This window comes from Eptesicus fuscus, chromosome 14, assembly GCF_027574615.1.
Source record: "Eptesicus fuscus isolate TK198812 chromosome 14, DD_ASM_mEF_20220401, whole genome shotgun sequence".
Lineage (NCBI taxonomy): Eukaryota > Metazoa > Chordata > Mammalia > Chiroptera > Vespertilionidae > Eptesicus > Eptesicus fuscus.
Genome location: NC_072486.1, coordinates 44,830,465 through 44,849,345, shown reverse-complemented (window position 1 = coordinate 44,849,345; position 18,881 = coordinate 44,830,465). Strand labels below are relative to the sequence as shown.

The window sequence follows — 18,881 nt, the reverse complement described above, 5'->3', positions numbered from 1 at the left end:
TTTCATGTATTAAAAAAAAGCTTTTATTTCTGCATTGCAGTCTCTTTTGTGCTGTTTCGTGAATTCCTTTATTGTCTGACTGGCTTCTTATTTACACCTGACCTACCACACTTTGACGCCTGCCCTATTCTCACTTGAACAATCTTTTTCTACTTTCCCCCCTACTTTTGCTTCTTTTTTACTTTATGAGGTGGATGTAAAACTTTTTATATATACTCCTAATCTTTGGTATGTGACATATTTTCCTGCCCTTCCATTAATGTGTTTAAAGCACTTCCAAGTTTCCTACAAATTACAAACTTTTGAAAATATTACTTTTAATTTTAACTTAATACACACATTGATTTGATAATAATTCCATTCTTTAAAACTCAGCAGTAATGTGATGAGGATTTTTTTTTTTTTTGGACTTTTACTCCCTTTCCAAAGGTTGAATGTAATTGAGTTGTGAGCATTTCTACAAAAGTCATAGATAATTTCCTGCACCAATCCCAGTCTAATCTTAGACCCAAGTCTAGTGTAAGTTCATTCTTTCCTTAATTCCAAAACTTGCCGTATGAAGCAGACATTTGTATGAGATCTTTCGGTCTCTGAATAGGATCTCCCTCATAACTACTTTATGGTCTAATTTTCCAACTTTATCAATAGAATGTCAATATCTGTATCCCATTCAGTTGGTCTCTGATGGGGTATCTTAACCTGAGGTTCAGGGACGGGTCCCAGGAGGTCTGAGAAGCCCCTGAAATCATAGGCAGAGTCATTTATGTATATGGGTATGTGCACTTTTCTGAGAAAAGATTCTAGTTTTCACCAGTTTCTCAAAGAAATTATGAGAGGGAAAAAAGTTTAAGAGCCACTGGTCCATAGTGTCCCTAAATATATTCTTATTACTGAGCATGCATTTCTCATCCACCGAGAATTTATTTGTCCTGCCTTATTCTGCACATTTTTGTTTACTGTTTTTATTATGCTTATTCAGATTTCATCATTTCTATATATAACATGATATAATCCTATCAGTTCATCCATCCCTACCACACCTGTATAGATTTTCTAATACTGCAGTACCAGTTTTCATTAGTTTCTACCAGGTTTCTCCTTCTACCAAACTAAAATAGAATTGGGACCCTTACTTGCTACCAATCATTCTATCCACTCTTTTGTATACTTCTAGAGTTTATACATCCAATATGCATTTAAATACTTGGGTCTTTGCTGTTCTACAAAGCTGTCTATTTTCTGTGTATATAGATGGATGATTTTTTCCACCCCATCTTCATTAACACACGACACGATCCGCTTCTCCTTTCACTCCTCCTCCCACTCTCCACCACCATCAACCTCGCAAAGCCTCATGCTTCCCCTGCACTTACCAACTTTCTCTCAATTTTTAGGTTAAATTCTAAACTGCCACTTAATAGATTTGCTGCACACAGAGCTCATTTTCTGACCCCCCACATCAACACAACACCTCAATGCACCATTATATTTGCTGAACAAACCTCAGATTCTTTTGCAATCTGCACAGTAACACCATTATAAGTTTTGTTCCCTACCCCCAGCTTCTTTGAACTAGGACTGAACTTACTGACTTAACTCCTTGCAATGGAAACAAGAATGATGTGGTAGGGGGAAAAGAACAATCTATGCCCCTTTTAAGGTGGTTTGGGGGTTTTTTTGGAACATATTTTAAACAATTAACAAAAACATATTAAAATTTACTATGTAAAAACAAAATCCAATGCAGCTTCCAAAAGTCTAGCAAGAATAATGAGTAGATTTTTAAGATACACAATGCTCATAATTCTTTAATAGTTTTTATCCTCTTCTATTAGGCAGCACACTGTCCCATCAAAATCTCCACTATTCTTCACCAGCAGAATAGTATCAAATGAAACCACAGGGCTGCTGACATGGAACTGCCAAGACTTACAAGGATGTTTATAGGACCTAATCAGGTAATGTCCCAGTGGCCCCAAGGTATGAGTTACAGACATTCAAAGCCTAGATGTCCTCTTTACACCAAAAAGGTCATTCCTAAGCAGTAAAGATGTAAAGTGCAGGCAATCTGGAACTTAAGTTACAAAAATAATTGGGATTTGGCAGTTTAGGTCTCTGAGTTTGTTTCTCTTTAGAAACAATGTTTAAATTGGCAAATAGGATCATGGGCCAGCCTGTGCTATGTCTGTACTGACAATGTTAACAGTGCTAACAATTCTATTGGGCTTGGTCACCATTTTATAACACTGAGGGAAGTTTTCATGGAGAATTCCAGTGTCAGTTGCAAGAACTTCTCTCCTTGTTGCAGTCTTAGGATCAACATCCTCCCTACCACTCTACTAATCTGCTCCCCATCAACCCACCGCATCATACACATTTTCCAGGCAGCAGGTAAGGAAGAGGCCCTCTTGACTTGGAGCTGTCCTCTTAGAGAAGAAGTATAGAAACAAGGGCTCCTCCAGCAGCTGGTGGACTGGGTTATATTAACTGAGAGATGGAGATAAGAGCAATAGGTCTGGGGTCTGTGGTGTGATAATGGTGATAACAGCGACCACCTGCTGAACATACACTGTGTGTCTGACTCGATGCCACATATTTTATATGCACTATGCTAACTGAGGGTCACTGCCACCAATTTAAATGCCAACAGGAATCCCCAATTTGGGGTGCAGTGAAGAAGGAAATGTTGTTCAGGGCAAACAGTTCAATAGTGCAACAGCACAGCCATGAAAACAGCAGGGCTGTGGAGCAGCTCAATTGTGACACAGCAGGGCTTTGAAGCCAGCAAAGCTATAGAACAGCTCTGAGGCCCGGTGGCCCCAGAGGGGCCAGGCCCCTCTCCAGATAGTCGGGTCCCCTCCATGATGGTCTGCTTCACTCTGTTCTGGAGAGACATCTTCAGTGCTTCAGCTTAGTCAGGGAGACACAATCTTCATTGAAAATGCATTCTCCGCCCTAACCGGTTTGGCTCAGTGGATGGAGTGTAGGCCTGCGGACTGAAGGGTCCCAGGTTCGATTCTGGTCAAGGGCATGTGCCTGGGTTGCGGGCACATCCCCAGTGGGAGGTGTGCAGGAGGCAGCTGATCAATGTTTCTCTCTCATTGATGTTTCTGACTCTCTATCTCTCTCCCTTCCTCTCTGTAAAAAATCAATAAAATATATTTAAAAAAAAAAAAAAGAAAGTGCATTCTCCAAACCAGGGAGGAGCTGGCTTATATGGACAGAAGTCCTGAGCCCTGGTCCCTGGTCCTTGACTGATCCATACTTATGCAAATGAAGGCTCTGAACCCTCACAGTATGATTGGCCCAAAAGCCACTGTCCTGATTGGTTAAAATAGAGTCACTCTGATAGGTCAGAGCTGTGCTGCTCTAATTGGATGGGTAGAGTCTCGGTCCTTTTGGTTGGAATAGGACTCTGGGAACTACTTTATAAGAGCTGTCTCATATGGCAGAATCACAGTGCCTGCAGGCAGCTGAGTACAGAGGCAGGCAGTCCAGCACAGAGGCAGGCTTCTGGGTGAAATGCAATTTGCATGAGAGGCAGCTAGGTTTCTGCTTTTTTTATGTGAGCCACCAGGAGCCCTTCTTAGGTGTCTTTTCCCACCCCCACCCCCTCCTCAGGGCTCACAACTGTCTTGCAAAATCATCACCAGCACCCATTCGGTAGGTAGTATTATCTCTTTTACAGATGAAAAAAACAGCTCAGTGGGATGAAGCAATTTGCCCAAGGTCTATCTGACTCCAAAGGCCGTATTTTTAAATAATACACCTAAGTATGCTGCTATATCTGGCAGCATCTGGAGTCTGAGCAGCAATAGTTTTTAAAAGAAGGAGGAGAGAAAATTCAACAGTCAAGGGGATAGTGATGTAAAATCCTACCACTGCCGAAGCAGAAATTTAGATTGTGTCTAGGAATAGAAATGCAAATCTTTGGTTTATTTTCCATAACTTAGACACTGTTTTTCAAATGAAACTGATTTTCAGTAATGTGCTTTAAAATTAATTCTGTTCCTTGTCATCAGAATCACATGATAACAAATGGTGCTACAAAAAAGGTCTCTAAAGCTTAACAGTAATTACTATGGCCATCTTAATTATTTTTAACAAAAGAAAATTATATTCAAGCTAAAGCCATATTGTTTTCACATAAACAAGAATACTGACTTGACTGAAATCAATCAAATTAAACTTTTTTCATTCATTTAGTGATATTATAAATTAAATGCTCCCACTCACACCAAGAAAAGGAAATACACACACTCACAAAACACACCCAAGCATGCACACACCTCTACTACTTTTGTGACTTGTTTGCTGCCCTTATTAACTTAAACAGATTTTTAAAAATATATCAGACTGAGAGGGAGGAGCGTTTTGCAAGAGGTTGATTTATTTCAAGAACTAACTTTTCTCAAGCTGGGCGGCTGGAAAAAAATTACTTTTTTATTTTTACCTGTAAAAATTCTAAAGCATACTCCTTAACCTTTTCACCCCTTTTCCTAATATGCAGACCTAACCAGTTGTTAACAGGACTTGTCCTAGGGGCCTCATCTATCTCTGAAAGCACAGTATCTCCCTCTGGATCTCACTTTACCTGTAAATGTCCCTAATATTCATCTTCATGACTGAAACTAATGCCCGACAAGATTCCACGTGGGACACTTTTTCCCAGCAAAAGTGGACTCGATCTCCTTTGTAAAACCACCCTTGGGACACCCCAAGGATTCAGAAAGGTCAGCACTTCCTCCAACAATCATATAAGCGGCTGCTGCTTATTTTAGGATACAGTGTTGCTTCCTTTCTGCTCTCGGTCATTTCTACAGAGATCAAACCTGTACATTTATTCTGTGCTGAGCCAGTCACTTAGAGCAACTGCAGGGTACTCAGTGCTGAAGTTATATAATAACAGAATAACCCAAGCAGTAGGGGGCTTGAAAGAGGGAAAGAGACAAATGCAAGAGTGCTGATTCCACAAAATGAAAATCATCCCCAGGAATCTCTCTCCAGGACATTGAACCAAGGAAAATGGTAGTTTTACCTTAAATAAAATATCAGTAGCTCTAAGGATGGGGAGGAAATCATCTAATAATGTGATCATGTTCCCAGAGTCTTCCAAGTCCCCAAAGAAAATTGCCATTCCATTACTAGGTTACAAGAGTGACATCTAGTGGACGCATAATATAATGACCAAAAGGATTTCACCTGTACTTTAGAGCAGGACTTCTCAAAATCTAACATAACAATGAACCCTAGAGATCTTGTTAAAATGCAGATTCTGGTTCAGGAGAAAAAACTAGAATCTATTATTTCTAACAAGCTTCCAGGTGGTTCCAACACCCCTTCTCGCTGGACCACTTAGAGTGGGGAAGACCTAGAGCATTTCACACCTGCTTTTACTTCTCAGGGGAGAAAGGGGGGTGGAGGGGACAGCATGAGAGGATCATTTCCAGGTAAAAATTAAGTCAAAGGCTGGAAGAGGTTAATGGGGGGGAGGGGGGAGGAGGGCCTATGTAATACTTTCAACAATAGAGATTAAAAAATAAAAATAAAATTTTATTAAGTCAAATGATTTTTTAAACTGTTCCTATTTCACTAGCCCTACTCAACATGCACACTCACCATCTCCTGTCTGAGAAGACTCCCTACACCATATTCCTTTTCCTACATTCCAGAAACAAAACTAAGAAGGTAAAGAGCCTACTTCACAGCCACATTTATAAGTGGGCACGATTTGCTAAAGTCCCCAATACAGGTTCACTGCAGAACATACAGGTTTCCTTTTACCATTATATTTGCCCAATATTGGGTTATATTATAAAAATAATTTCTGCCATATCAGAACTCAGTTCCTCCCCCCACCACCCCACCTCCAAGGTTAACTTGCACCTGAACAGGGAGCCCTCACAGTACTGTATAAGTACTAAGCACACCGACTCAGAATGTCAACATTTGCCCTGGGCACCCCTAAGAACAGAAAAGGATATGTAAATACATTTAAATCCAACTGTTTCCAGACCCGGTCCCATGTGATTTATCTGAGCCGAAGAGCCTTGACCTCCATGCAGAGCTACCAGTCAAGACTCTTAGCTGTAAAGTAATGTGTGAACCCCTCCCCAGAGGAGCTCTGTCAGGCCCCACACAAACTCCCCCTGCCAAGGCCTCCAGCCCAGGTAAATGAGAACCCTTTCCTTGGTTCTGGGTCACCCTTCTAAGAGCCATTCACATTGAGAAAACAAGTCTCTCTTTCCCCAAACACACAAAAATGCACAACGCCCACTTTCTAGTCCAGTAGAATCCTTTAATACAAGTCAATTGATCTAGGACAAAATGTCATCTTCAAGCAGTGGAACGCATATTTAAAAAAACAAAAAGTAGCCCTTGCTGGTGTTGCTCAGTGGTTAGAGTGTTGGCCCATGCATCAAAGGGTGGGTTCGATTGCCGGTTGGGGCACATGCAGGAGGCAGCCAACCAATGTTACTTTCTCACATTGATGTTTCTCTCTCTCCTTTCTTCTCTCCCTCTTTCTGCCTCTCTCTCTAGATTCAATGCGGGGGTGGGGAGGGGAGGGGCACATGTCCTCAGGTGAGGGTTTAAAACAAATGAAAAATAAAACAAAAAGCAGAGCTGTTCTGGTTGAAATGGGTTTGTAAAACTCAGAGATCTGCCTACCGGATTTCTCCCAAGGCTGTCCCCTACTCCAGTCCCCTGAACATGCCTCTTCATGCCGCAAATATTCTTTCACACCCCAACTTCTGCCCCAGCCCACCAACTTCACAAACTATAGTTTGAAAACCAGAAACTATGAGCCTCACAATAGCTAAAACCAATCCTCTATATTGCTCCTGGGCATTATTGCTCTTTACACAGACTGGAGCAAGAGATGTTTCATGTGACTTAACTATAATTCTAATACAATTTTAGCATATGCAACCAAAGGATTTATTCAAAAGATGTACAACCTGATTTCCTGAAGGAAATTTGCTTTTAAGTAGTAATTAAGGATCTCTGTAACGAGTAAACAACAGAATTGCTCACACCTCTTCAATTGCTCTTGGCAATCCCTAAAGGAAAAATTATGTAAAAGAAAATATCACATCACTCTTCCTCAAAAGTTGGTTGAAGATACAGTGTGGTGACTGAGGAGAGGGGGAGAGGTTGGGGTAGAAGAGGGTATAGGGGGGATAAATGGTGATGGGGAAAATGTTTTAATAAAGAAAAAATCAATTGACCAAAACAAAAATTGTTGATCAAAGATAAAAAATGAAACTGAACATGCCAGTTTAAGTAAGTAGCATTGCATGCATCATCTACTCATATAGTTATATCGTACTAGAGGCCCAGTGCACGAAATTCATGCACAGGAGGGAGGTGTCCCTCAGCCCAGCCTGCACCCTCTCCAATCTGGGATCCCTCTCACAATCCAGGACTGCTGGCTCCCAACCGCTCGCCTGCCTACCTGCCTGATTGCCCCTAACCGCTTCTGCCTGCCAGCCTGATCACCCCCTAACCACTCCCCTGCCAGCCAGATCTATGCTTAACTGCTTCCCTGTCAGCCCGATTGTTCCTAACTGCCCTCCCCTGCCAGCCTGGTCATCCCTAACTGCCCTCCCTTGCAGGCCTGGTCGCCCCCAACTGCCCTCCCCTGCTGGCCTGGTCACCCCTAACTGCCCGTCCCTGCTGGCCCAGTCACCACTAACTTCCCTCCCTTGCCAGCCTGGTTGCCCCTAACTGCCCTTCCTTGCCAGCCTGGTCACCCCTAACTGCCCTCCCCTTCTGGCCTGATTGCCCCTAACTGCCCGTCCCTGCCAGCCTGGTCACCCCTAACTGTCCTCCCCTGCAGGCCTGGTCGCCCCCAACTGCCCTCCCCTGCAGGCCTGGTCCCTCCCCCAACTGCCCTCCCTTGCAGGCCTGGTCACCCCCAATTGCCCTCCCCTGCAGGGCTGGTCCCCCCCAACTTCCCTCCCCTGCAGGGCTGGGTCCCCTCAACTGCCCTCCCCTGCAAGCCTGGTCCCCCCCAACTGCCCTCCTCTGCCGACCCAGTCACCCCTTACTGCCCTCGCCTACAGGCCTGATCACCCCCAACTGCCCTCCCTTTCAGGCCTGGTCCCTCCCAACTGCCCTCCCCTGCCGGCCATCTTGTGGCGGCCATCTTATGTCCACATGGGGGAAGCCATCTTATGTGTTGGAGTGGTGGTCAATTTGCATATTACCTCTTTATTAGATAGGATCGTCTCCCTGCCTCAGTTGGAATCCCATCTACACCACTTACATGCGATGCTGGCCAAGTTACCTAACCTCTCCACACCTCAGTTTCCTCATTTGAAAGTAAGGTCAAGAGCTATACTTATTTCACAGTATTACTGTGAAGATTTAATTAATATATTTTAAATATTTAATAATGGCACAATAATAATCATTCAATAAATGTGATCTCTGTTAGTATATTATTAATATTATTAGTAATAATATTATTTAACTGAATATTCATAATGGCATTTGATCTTTGGATTATTTTAGCCAAATTTGATACATAAACACATAACAATCCCATGAATACAGTGAGAAAATTAAGAATGCAAGAGAAGCTGATAAGATCCTAAAGAAATTCCAGGTTTTTTCCTTAAGATAACTTCCTTTCTTTGTGTGTGGCTCAGTGGTTGAGCATCGACCTAAGAACCAGGAGGTCACAGTTCAATTCCCAGTCGGGGCACATGCCCAGGGCTGCAGGCTCAGTCCCCAGTATGGGGCATGCAGGAAGCAGCCAATCAGTGATTCTCATCATTGATGTTTCTATCTCTCTCTCCCTCTCCCTTCCTCTCTGAAATCAATAAAAGTATATTTTTCAAAAAATAAAATAAAACAGGCCAATTTGTCAATTGGAGGCAATTCTGATTTTTTTTAAATCAAAATGGCCTTTAAACAGTCATAAGTATGTTTATTCTTTGTGCAATATGCTGTCCTTAAACATCATATTGCCTAATTTTTTTAATATATTTTATTGATTTTTTACAGAGAGGAAGAGAGAGGGATAGAAAGTTAGAAACATCGATGATAGAGAAACATCGATCAGCTGCCTCTTGCACACCCCCTACCGGGGATGTGCCCGCAACCAAGGTACATGCCCTTGACCGGTATCGAACCCGGGATCTTTCAGTCCGCAGGCCAACACTCTATCCACTGAGCCAAACCGGTTTCGGCTGCCTAATTTATTTTAAATTTAAGGATTTTCCTTAAAATCAAAGAAAGCTGAACCTAAGGAGAAGCCCAGAGGGAGCCTATGATGTCATGAGCCTGGCATGCCTCCTGGACTGCCCAATTACCCGTATTCTTAGGACTATGAAAGTCCCAGGCACTTCTTTCAAAATAATCTGGATCTTCAAATAAATGGTTTTGTTTTTGTTTCAACAAGAATCCCAAATTCATAAGGATGAAGGCACACATAAGCTTCAAAGCAAATACTACGTAAAAGCTACCTCACCAAAACCTTTAGAACCAAAGGTGCAGGGGAAATTCAGGCAATTCATGCCTTAATTTAAAAAAAAATTTAATTTACAAAAAAAAAAAAAAACTTGAATATTCTAACTTGTAAGTGTTAAGTAATCAAAAAGTTTACAGAAACCTCTAATGTATTTGCTGTCACCCACACTTTTATTCCCGATAAATATCCAGGTATTTCTTACTGGGTTAACATTATAAAAGTACTCCGCAATCTTAAGGATATAAGAACAAATGTTTAAAATGTCCTGTGGTTTTCTCACTTTTTAAAACTGAGAGAGAAATCTCCACAACTTGGCTATCAAAGGGTTGGGTGTGTACCTTTTATAGAGATCGGCTCCCCTCTTGGAGGCTTCTCAGAAATTACTTCTGAAAATCATTTTGTCATGTTTCATTTTGTTAATGAGTTTACACTAAATCTACATTAACTAAACACTTCAGTAAACTAGAATCCTTCCCCATTCCCTTTGAACATGAGTGGTGTTGCTATAGATGATGCTCCTCAAACTGTAATGCTATATTGGGCAATGGCTCAGTACTACAATTTCTGAAAAAGATCTGAGAACAGATTTTTAAAACAGAAAAGTACCACAGCATGTTATATCTTTATTTTCTCTTCCCTAAAGCTGCCATGATGGTTTTTCATAAAATTATTCCATAGTTTCCTATAACTATTATACAGAGGTATAATTATGAGTTTAACTACAGAAATAATACTAGGAGCTACCCTTTATTGAACACTTATTAGAGTCAGGTACTTCACGAAACACTTCCACACACTATCTCATTTAATTCCTTCACTAAACATAAAAACAACTATCATTATTACCTTTTTGGACAGGAAGCAGCTAACCTTAGGGAGAGTAAAAGACTTGTCCAAGATTTCACAGCCACTATGTGGTGGAGTCATGAGTCTAGGTCTGTCTGACTCCACAGCTCAAACACTCCTGGCTGTGCCTGCTATATTATCTCTGCGTTTCTAGAAATCAACAGCCCAGTTCTTCCTCAACTGGAAGCCTTCAGGACCTGAAACTCCATTGGGGGCTCAAGAAATTGTTATTTATTTGATTTATCAGGAGCTCTGCAAAAGCATGAATTGAAAACATAGTAGAGGAAAACCTATAATTGCCCTGTAGCTCAGAATTCAAATATACTACTCTAGCAAGGTCACCTGTTAGGTTTGGTACCTTCTAGAATCATAACAAATAAGTCATTTGTCAAAGAAATGATAAAATAGATTAGAAGAACCCTACCATCTGCCAAAGAAATTAAACGGCAGGTATCCACAATGTATCAAACACCAAAAAAACTACCAGTTTGGAAATAGGAAGAAAACAAGTTTTGAAATCTTAAAACCATCGTTTCAACTCAGGCTCTTTGACTTTCTAGCTATGGTCATAAGAAAGTTGCTCAATCACTCCAGGTGTCCCTCTCATTAAAATAAAATGAGAAAAGTGTGTGTGTGTGTGTGTGTGTGTGTGTGTGTGTGTGTGTGTGTAAATGTGTATGTATGTGTATTTATTTATTTAATCCATTACATAGTATATGTTCAATGGAGCCAGCATGATATTATTGTTAATAACCAATGCATCAATTAAATTAAATATGCAATACCTTCATATGTTTGTTTAAACTATACTTTCAAACTTTAGTTTGGGTTTATTAGAGTTAAGGTTGGGGTAGGATTAGGGTAGAGGCAAGGGTCAGAGCTCAGTTCACGGTTAGGGTTAAGGTTAGGGTTATGTTTTGAGTTAAAATTAGGTTAGGGTTAGGATGAGAGTTCAGGTTAAGGTTGAGGTTAGCACTGAGTTTGAGATTAGTGTTAGTATTAGGATTTGAGTTAGCATTGAGGTTAGCATGTGGTTTTAAATTAAGGGTAGGTTTAGGTTTAATGTAAAAGCTAAGGTTAGGGTTAAGTTTAGGATTTAGGGTTAGTGTTAGAATTTGATTTTGAGTTAGGTTTTGTGTGAAGGCTGGGGTTAGAGTTAGAATTAGGGTTAGAGTTGTGGTTAGGGTTGAGTTTATAATTAGGGTTAGGGTTAGAGTAAGAGTTAGAGTTTATTGTTTGGGTTAAATTAGTATTAGGTTTAGGTTAAGGGTTAGGTGTAGGGATGCTTAAGGGTTAGGATTAGGGTTGAGTTTATGATTAGATTCAGGATTAGTGTTAGAGCAGAGTTAACTTGGAGGTTAGGGTTTGTTTTAAAATTAGATTAGGTCTAGGTTTAGTATTTGGTTAAGAGCTAAATTAAAGTTACATTTAGAGTTAGCTTTAGGGTTAGGATTAAGTTTTTACTAAAGTTGGTGTTAAGGTTTGAGTTAGAATTATGGTTAGGATTAGAGTTAGCATTGAGTTTAGGGTTTGTGTTTAAATTAAGTTTAGGATTAATGTTAGATTTAGAATAAGAGCTAAGGTAAGGTTTAGGTTTAACGTTAGGGTTAGGTTTTGAGTTATGTTTAGGTTTAAGATTAGATTTAGAGTTAGGATTATGGTGGGAAAAAACTAGTTAATGTGTTAGTGTGACTATGTTAAAGGGAAAAAAGTCACAACGAAACAGATAGATGTATAATATTTACATTTTGACTTATTAAAAAGTCCTTAAATAGGTTTTCAAAATTCCCAAGGTCACTTAATATGCTATGATGTAACAGCATTTTGATGTTTTCTAAGGATTGACAGCAAAGTGCTACATCTCTTCAAGCTTGTAATTTACCGCCTGTCCGAGTCTCTGCTTGTGCCAAGTTAAATACACAGTATAAAGTCCCTACCAGAAATAACATGGCACAGCTTCCTGCTCCTCTCATTGGTTGAATGAGGCCAACTAAAGAAAGGGAAACAGGATTTTATTTAATCATCTGAATAACTGTTTTCTTCAATTTCTTGAATTAGAAGCTACTGGGACGGGTGGGAGGTGGGAATTAAAAGAAATCCCCATGTAAATTATCAGGCCATTGGGGAAAATTCCACTTGAAGTCCCTACATTTGAAAGGCTCAAAAAAAAAAAAAGATTATTCTTATTAATGAACGGCTCAGAAAGTCAACTTTTCCAAGCGCCCAAATTTCTGAGGCCTCAGATTACTGTAAAATCTCTTCGCCTGTGAGGCACAAATTGTATTGTAGTATAAATGGTGGAGTGCTTCCTTCCAGCAGACACCACCCAAAACTCTTTTGAGGAGTTTTGTAATAGAGAACATGAAGAAATGGGATGAGAGATGGAAAAAGACAGGACATGGGACCCAAGGAAGGTTTCTGGGTTTAAGGTGAAAGATATGATCATATGTTTATCCATAAGTGATAGAGATGATATGCAGGAAAGGGACGATTCATCCATTGTGATAGAAGGGAATGAAATGAACTACTTATGGATACACATGTAGAATTTTGGGAGGTACGGTAAAGAAAATATGTAGTAGTTCTCTTCTGATTGCATCACTTTTGAGTGAAATAAGAAGTTAAGGGTGAGGAGAAAGGGGAAAGACTTGAGGAGAGAGAAGATGTTGAAATAGTCATCCCAGAAGTAAATATGTAAGTACATGTAGGATAGCTGGGTAAAGCTGAGAAAAATTTGAGAGAGGCAGTCATAAATTCTGAGTTAGGTTGTATTTATGTTTTCTTCTACCCATATCTATTGCTTGATTGCAGGCATAGAATACTTTCCAGACATTTACATTCCATGCATTCAAGGTCTATGATCTTTCAGATAGGGTTCAGCAACAATAGAGGAGAGTGGACTAGGCCTCTTAACTAATGCCTAAGACCACCAGAGTCTCCCATTGTAGACCTTCATATCAAAACTCAGACAACTCAAATTAGATACAAACAATAATTACTATATGAAATTAAATTATAATTATCCTCGTATTCACCCATGAAAATATTTCCAAAATATATTTTTAAAATTGTAAACAGACCAGGCTCTATAAATGTATCTAGGACCTATCCTGGTATGCTAGTTTCATTCAAGTAACATTTGTATTTGTTCCTTAGTCATAGTGCTGAACTTTACCAAGAGAAAACACATTAATTCTGGGCTCCTGAGGAAAGACCCTAGCAGATCTTCTCTTACTTCTTACTAATAATAAAGCTGCGATCAACCAGATCAAATAAGCACATTACCCATTTTATGTCACTGGGACAATTCAAGCCGAAGACGTACATTTGTGTCTTCAAAGAACAGAAGCACGTGCACACACACTCACAGACACTTATATCTTTTAACTACAATTACAAAAGCCAAAGATTGTAAATTTCTTTTCACATCAGAATGAAATAATTGAGAGAACACCCAAGATGCCAGAGCTCTGGTGCAAACACGCAGGATGGATAGCTGAAGTCTTTACAAAACTTTTAAAAAATACATTCTATTTTTTAAAATAAGCAAAAGATACTGTAAACCTTATACTTGAACACATACATGAGCACCTCGCTATGTAACGTGAGTTGGAATTACACTGTAAAGCCTTCCAACTCATAAATGCTTCCTCCATACACATCAAAAAGTGAGGCCGAGACTGCCATTATTTGAGATGAATTCCCACAGGTTCTAACATCGCCCTCTGTTAAAATGCCCTTGACAGGGATTTCCATTATTAATGATGAGCATAAATTAATTAGCTGATGAGACCCCTTAGCTAGGAGCAAGTTTGGTGGAGTCGAAGGAGGAAATTGGAATCACACACTCTCCTATCAAAGGTACCATGGTCTGAAAGAATACTCCACAAGGAGGCAGGAGGTCAGAGTTGGAGTCCATCTAACCAACCTAAGTATAAGATGTCTTATCTGAGAAATGAGAAGGCTGAATTTGATCATCTCTAACTAGTCCAAAAAGACCACTTTTGTGATGGGAGGTAGGCTTGGCTAGAAGGGTAGGAGCAAACACAAAGGGCTAAGGAGAGGGGAAGCAAAATGTGACCCATGGTGGTCACAAAGCCACATTGGGAGAAAAGAGGGAAGGAACTAAAGAAAACGTATCCACCACTGTAACTCTGCCTAAAGATCAACTAAATGTGTTAAAAAGAGAGACCGTAGTTCTACAGGAAAATCATAGTGATGTCTCGGGCATAAAGACCGTAAATAGAAATAGAGAGAGAATTGTGGAATCACATTGGGTCACTGCTTTCTTCGGATCTGTATTAAAAAACTGAAATGAAACTAGTTTTGCCCGAGGAAATACTGATCTTAAAACTAAAAGGATGATTAGCAGTGTTGATGGGTTTCCTGACAAATGGAAAATGCTGACTTTTATGTGTTCTGTTAAGAGCACTAAGCACTAAAATGACTATAGCAAAATTCACTCCCTTATTCCACAGAAATTTTATAGTATCTAGTATGTGCTTCTACTAGGTATAAAAAAGGACACCATGAAAAAGACACCTCTACTCTTAAACTTACAACATAATGCAGAAGATATGACAAATACATTAGTAAATACAATGAGATCTAATACAACTGGGCTAAGCAAAGGTTAGGGATTTGGAAGAAGAGTTAAGAGTTTTTTGTTTTTGTTTTTGAAAGATCACAGTTCCTTCACACTTCATTCACACTAGCCAAAGTCAAGAATTTCTAAGGACAAGTTTAGACACTTAATAAAGAACAGCAGTTCCTGAACCATCTGCTTTGCTCAAAAATGAAGATCTGTCACAGGCAAATTTTCATTTTACTCCAACCCTGTGAGAATATTATTGTCAACTGGGGTAGGTAACATTTGGTTTATAACTGACATAGTGAACAAACCACGCTTTCTCAAATGGCTACAATTAGTGCCTCTTTTGGGTGGAAAAAAGAAAAAAGTAAAGCAAACCATCCTGAGTCCAATAGTTATTCACTTTCAGCAAGTTTCTTTGATCCATTTAAGTGTCCTGTTACTAATCTTCTGATGAAGAAATGTGCAAAACACAGCATTTACAGTGAACAACAGAACCTTGTTATAGTTAGACAAAGAAATATGACAGAATACTCCTAATGTTTTTTTAAGGAAATCATTTCACAAACTCATACCGTACAAAATTGCAGGTTATATTCTTGTTGTATTCTTACCTGGTAGGGAACAATACTGCCATGAGCTGTGCCCCAACGTTTCGCTTCTTTTTGGCCAATAAGATAATTAGCAGCTACCTGTGTTAAACATGCCACCTATCAGAAGAAAAAGAAAAAAAAAGTCAGTGTATCTATACTCACTCATTAACAAAAGGTTATAATACGAAAATTCTGATTTGATTTTACTTGATGTCATTGAAGAAGATAAGAGAGAGAAAAAGAAACTCCCAACAGGTTAGAAAATACAGGTATCACCTTTCATCATACAAAGCAAGGAAGAGCAGTGTTAGATTAGTGCATGAGACTAAGTCCTGAGTAATGGTCACCTGAGAAGTATAAATACAGAAACATTTAGATCATGAAAAGATCACCTGAAGGCAGAAGTTGCCCCAGCTGGTGGAATCTGGTCAAGCTTTTAGCATCAAAGCCTTAGCAAAATAAATCAGCAATCATACATTCCCTTCCTCTCTCCTCCGGTCCTTTTACTTTCCATCAAGATGACACAAAATGAGACTGTGTCATCACTGAGCAGGTGAAGCAAAGTCAGGAGGCACATTCCTCTAAACTTGTCATCCTATCTAATAAAAGAGTAATATGCAAATTGACCATCACTCCAACACACAAGATGGCTGCCCCCATGTGGTCAAAGATGACTGCCCCATGTGGACACAAGATGGCCACCACAAGATGGCCAGCAGGGGAGGGCAGTTGGGAGGGACCAGGTCTACAAGGGGGGGGGCAGTTGTGGGCGATCGGGCCAGCAGGGGGTGGGGGCAGTTGGGAGGGACAGGCCTGCAAGGGAGGGCAGTTGGGGGCTATCGCCTGCAGGAGAGGGCAGTTAGGCGTGACCAGGCTGGCAGAGGAGGGAAGTTGGGGGCAACCGGGCCTGCAGGGAAGGGCAGTTGTGGGGGACCCAGGCCTGCAGGGGAGAGTAGTTGGGGGCAAACAGGCTGGCAGGGGAGCAATTAGGCATCAATCAGGCTGGCAGGGGAGTGGTTAGGGGATGATCAGGCTGGCAGGTAGAAGCGGTTAAGGGCAATCAGGAAGGCAGGCAGGCGAGCAGTTGGGAGCCAGCAGTCCTGGATTGTAAGAGGGATGTCCGACTGCCTATTTAGGCCCCATCCTGGATCGGGCCTAAATGGGCAGTTGGACATCCCTCAAGTGGTCCCAGATTGGAGAGGGTGCAGGCTGGGCTGAGGGACAACCCCCCCCCCCCCCCCGTGCACAAATTTTGTGCACCGGGCCTCTAGTTACATATATAGATAAACAAACTAACTAACCTCAATTTTGTTTTTAAGTCCGTTTAGTCAAGTTTTCTGTTCCTTGCTGCCTAAAGCATTTCTACTAACACAGAGAATCAAGATTATTTATTTCTTTTCATTCAGAGTAAATCACCCTCATTTAGACAAAAAGCACTGTAACTTTCCCAACTTGCTTCTGGCCTCATTATTATACTTATTTCCATGTTCAAGAAGCATAGTTCTATTAAAGGCGTTATCTAAAACTGACTCGTGCAACATTTCATATGCAGATCTTGAAAACCCACAAAAATTCAACTTCATATAAGGATAGCATGAAGATTATAACTTGATTCCTGAAGGTCTGCCACAAGAAACTATGTTCCAGTGAAAAGCCATGCCTTTGAAGGCCCAGAATTATGGAAAGGAGGTGACCTAATAACAACTTTTCAGTTTCCAGGAAAAAAGGCATCTTGACTTCTAACATCATCAAGAGATAGCATGGGCTTGCTTTTCCCATTATAAATCATCAGATGTGATTAGGAATCTATCAAGCCAGCAAGTTAAATATATTCCACATTGAGACTGGCTCCTGCAACAACTCAACGGGTGATTTTTCAAGGCTTGGTGCCACAACCTGTTATTGCCCTCTGCCTGGCATGGCACCTGTGCCTCCTACCAGGGCCATCAATAGGGCTCGGCCTGAATGAATCTCCTTGCAGCAGCAGCCATTCTCCTTTAGCGTATTCTTGGGATTTACACTGACTTTTATGTTCATTTACTGCTCTGTTGAAATTGGAACTGCCTTATGGCAGCTGGTTCGGCTGTACTGCCCAGGTGGCAAAACTAATAAACTTTGAGTCATCCACTTCTGGACCTCCATCTGGTCTTGGGCATTTGAACCATGGAGCATTCCAGGGCTGCCTGGGGCTGCCTAATGTTAATCACCATTTCACAGATCACTTCTGTGTCTTTCAAAATGGAAAACCAAATCAACATTTTGTAGTAAAAATGCACTGGATGAGAAGTCCAGGTTCATGGTTTCTAATTTCAGTCAACCTCTAAATAGTTGTACAACTGTAGGTATATAATTTAACGACTTTGATTTTCAGGTACATTCTCTATAATATCTTAGACATTTGACCTAAACCAATTTTCAATTTTTTCAAGCTTTTTATAAAAGAGCACAACTCTTATATCAAACCACATAATACGGGAAATCCTAATATATAGGGTGTCTAAAAAAAATGTATACACACTTTGAATAATTACGAAGGCAGTGTTTATTAAAACACATTTCATTTTCAAAATTGAGCATTAGCTGTTAAAGTGGGTATACATTTTGGGGGACACCGTATACACGCACATAATACCCCCACGTGCTCTGACTGACGCAGAGGCAGACCTGCAATGCCACCCTGCACACATGAACACAGAACACAATTTGCAATACAGTAAATAGCCTTAACTTTGCTTCCAAGTTCTCTACACTTCTGACTCAATTATTCTTCTTAAAAGTCAGGCTGATAAAAAGATAGCAGGGATGCAATAGTAGTAATTTTCCTGTGAAATTGAGGAAATTTTCTCCAGTCTAAGGTTTTTCTATTGTCTTACCTATAAGAAAGGATCTTTGTTAATCTAGCTATGTTTTTGTTTTTTTCGGGGGGGAGGGAATGGGTCAGAGAGAGGTTGTTTCTTTCAAATACATTTGGTTAAAGCATCCTCTAAGGTGCTCTGCTACTACTGGAGGCAAAGAATATATAATAATAAAAGCGTAATATGCTAATTAGACCAGATGTCCTTCCAGGTGACCTTCTGGACTAAGCCAAGGCTGGGAGGGAAGCCCGCGTCCCGGGTGCCAGAGGGAAGCCGATGCCAGCAGCTGGGGGAAGGAAGGCCTACTCTTGCACAAATTTCGTGCATCAGGCTCTAGTTCACACTAATAAAAGTAATTCTTTGCAAGCAATTAATCACAACAGGCTTAGTATTTCCACTTCTCTAATCTCAAGGTCAACTGATAATTAATACATCCACATCAGCAAGGGCTGCATGAGATAGTGGGCTGACTGGATGATCACAGGTTAGTCTTAAATCCTAGACTGACCTGAGACAAC

The 18,881-nt window shown here is 40.5% G+C and overlaps 1 protein-coding gene across 1 annotated transcript in view; it reads right to left on the bottom strand.

Annotated features, from left to right (window-relative positions):
* SUGCT (succinyl-CoA:glutarate-CoA transferase) overlaps positions 1-18,881 on the bottom strand; it is a 555,315-nt gene that overhangs the window by 433,269 nt on the left and 103,165 nt on the right. Inside the window, exon 9 of the mRNA XM_008150339.3 lies at positions 15,530-15,625. Within this exon, the coding sequence (XP_008148561.1) occupies positions 15,530-15,625 (96 nt within the window). The remainder of the gene's footprint in view (positions 1-15,529; positions 15,626-18,881) is intronic.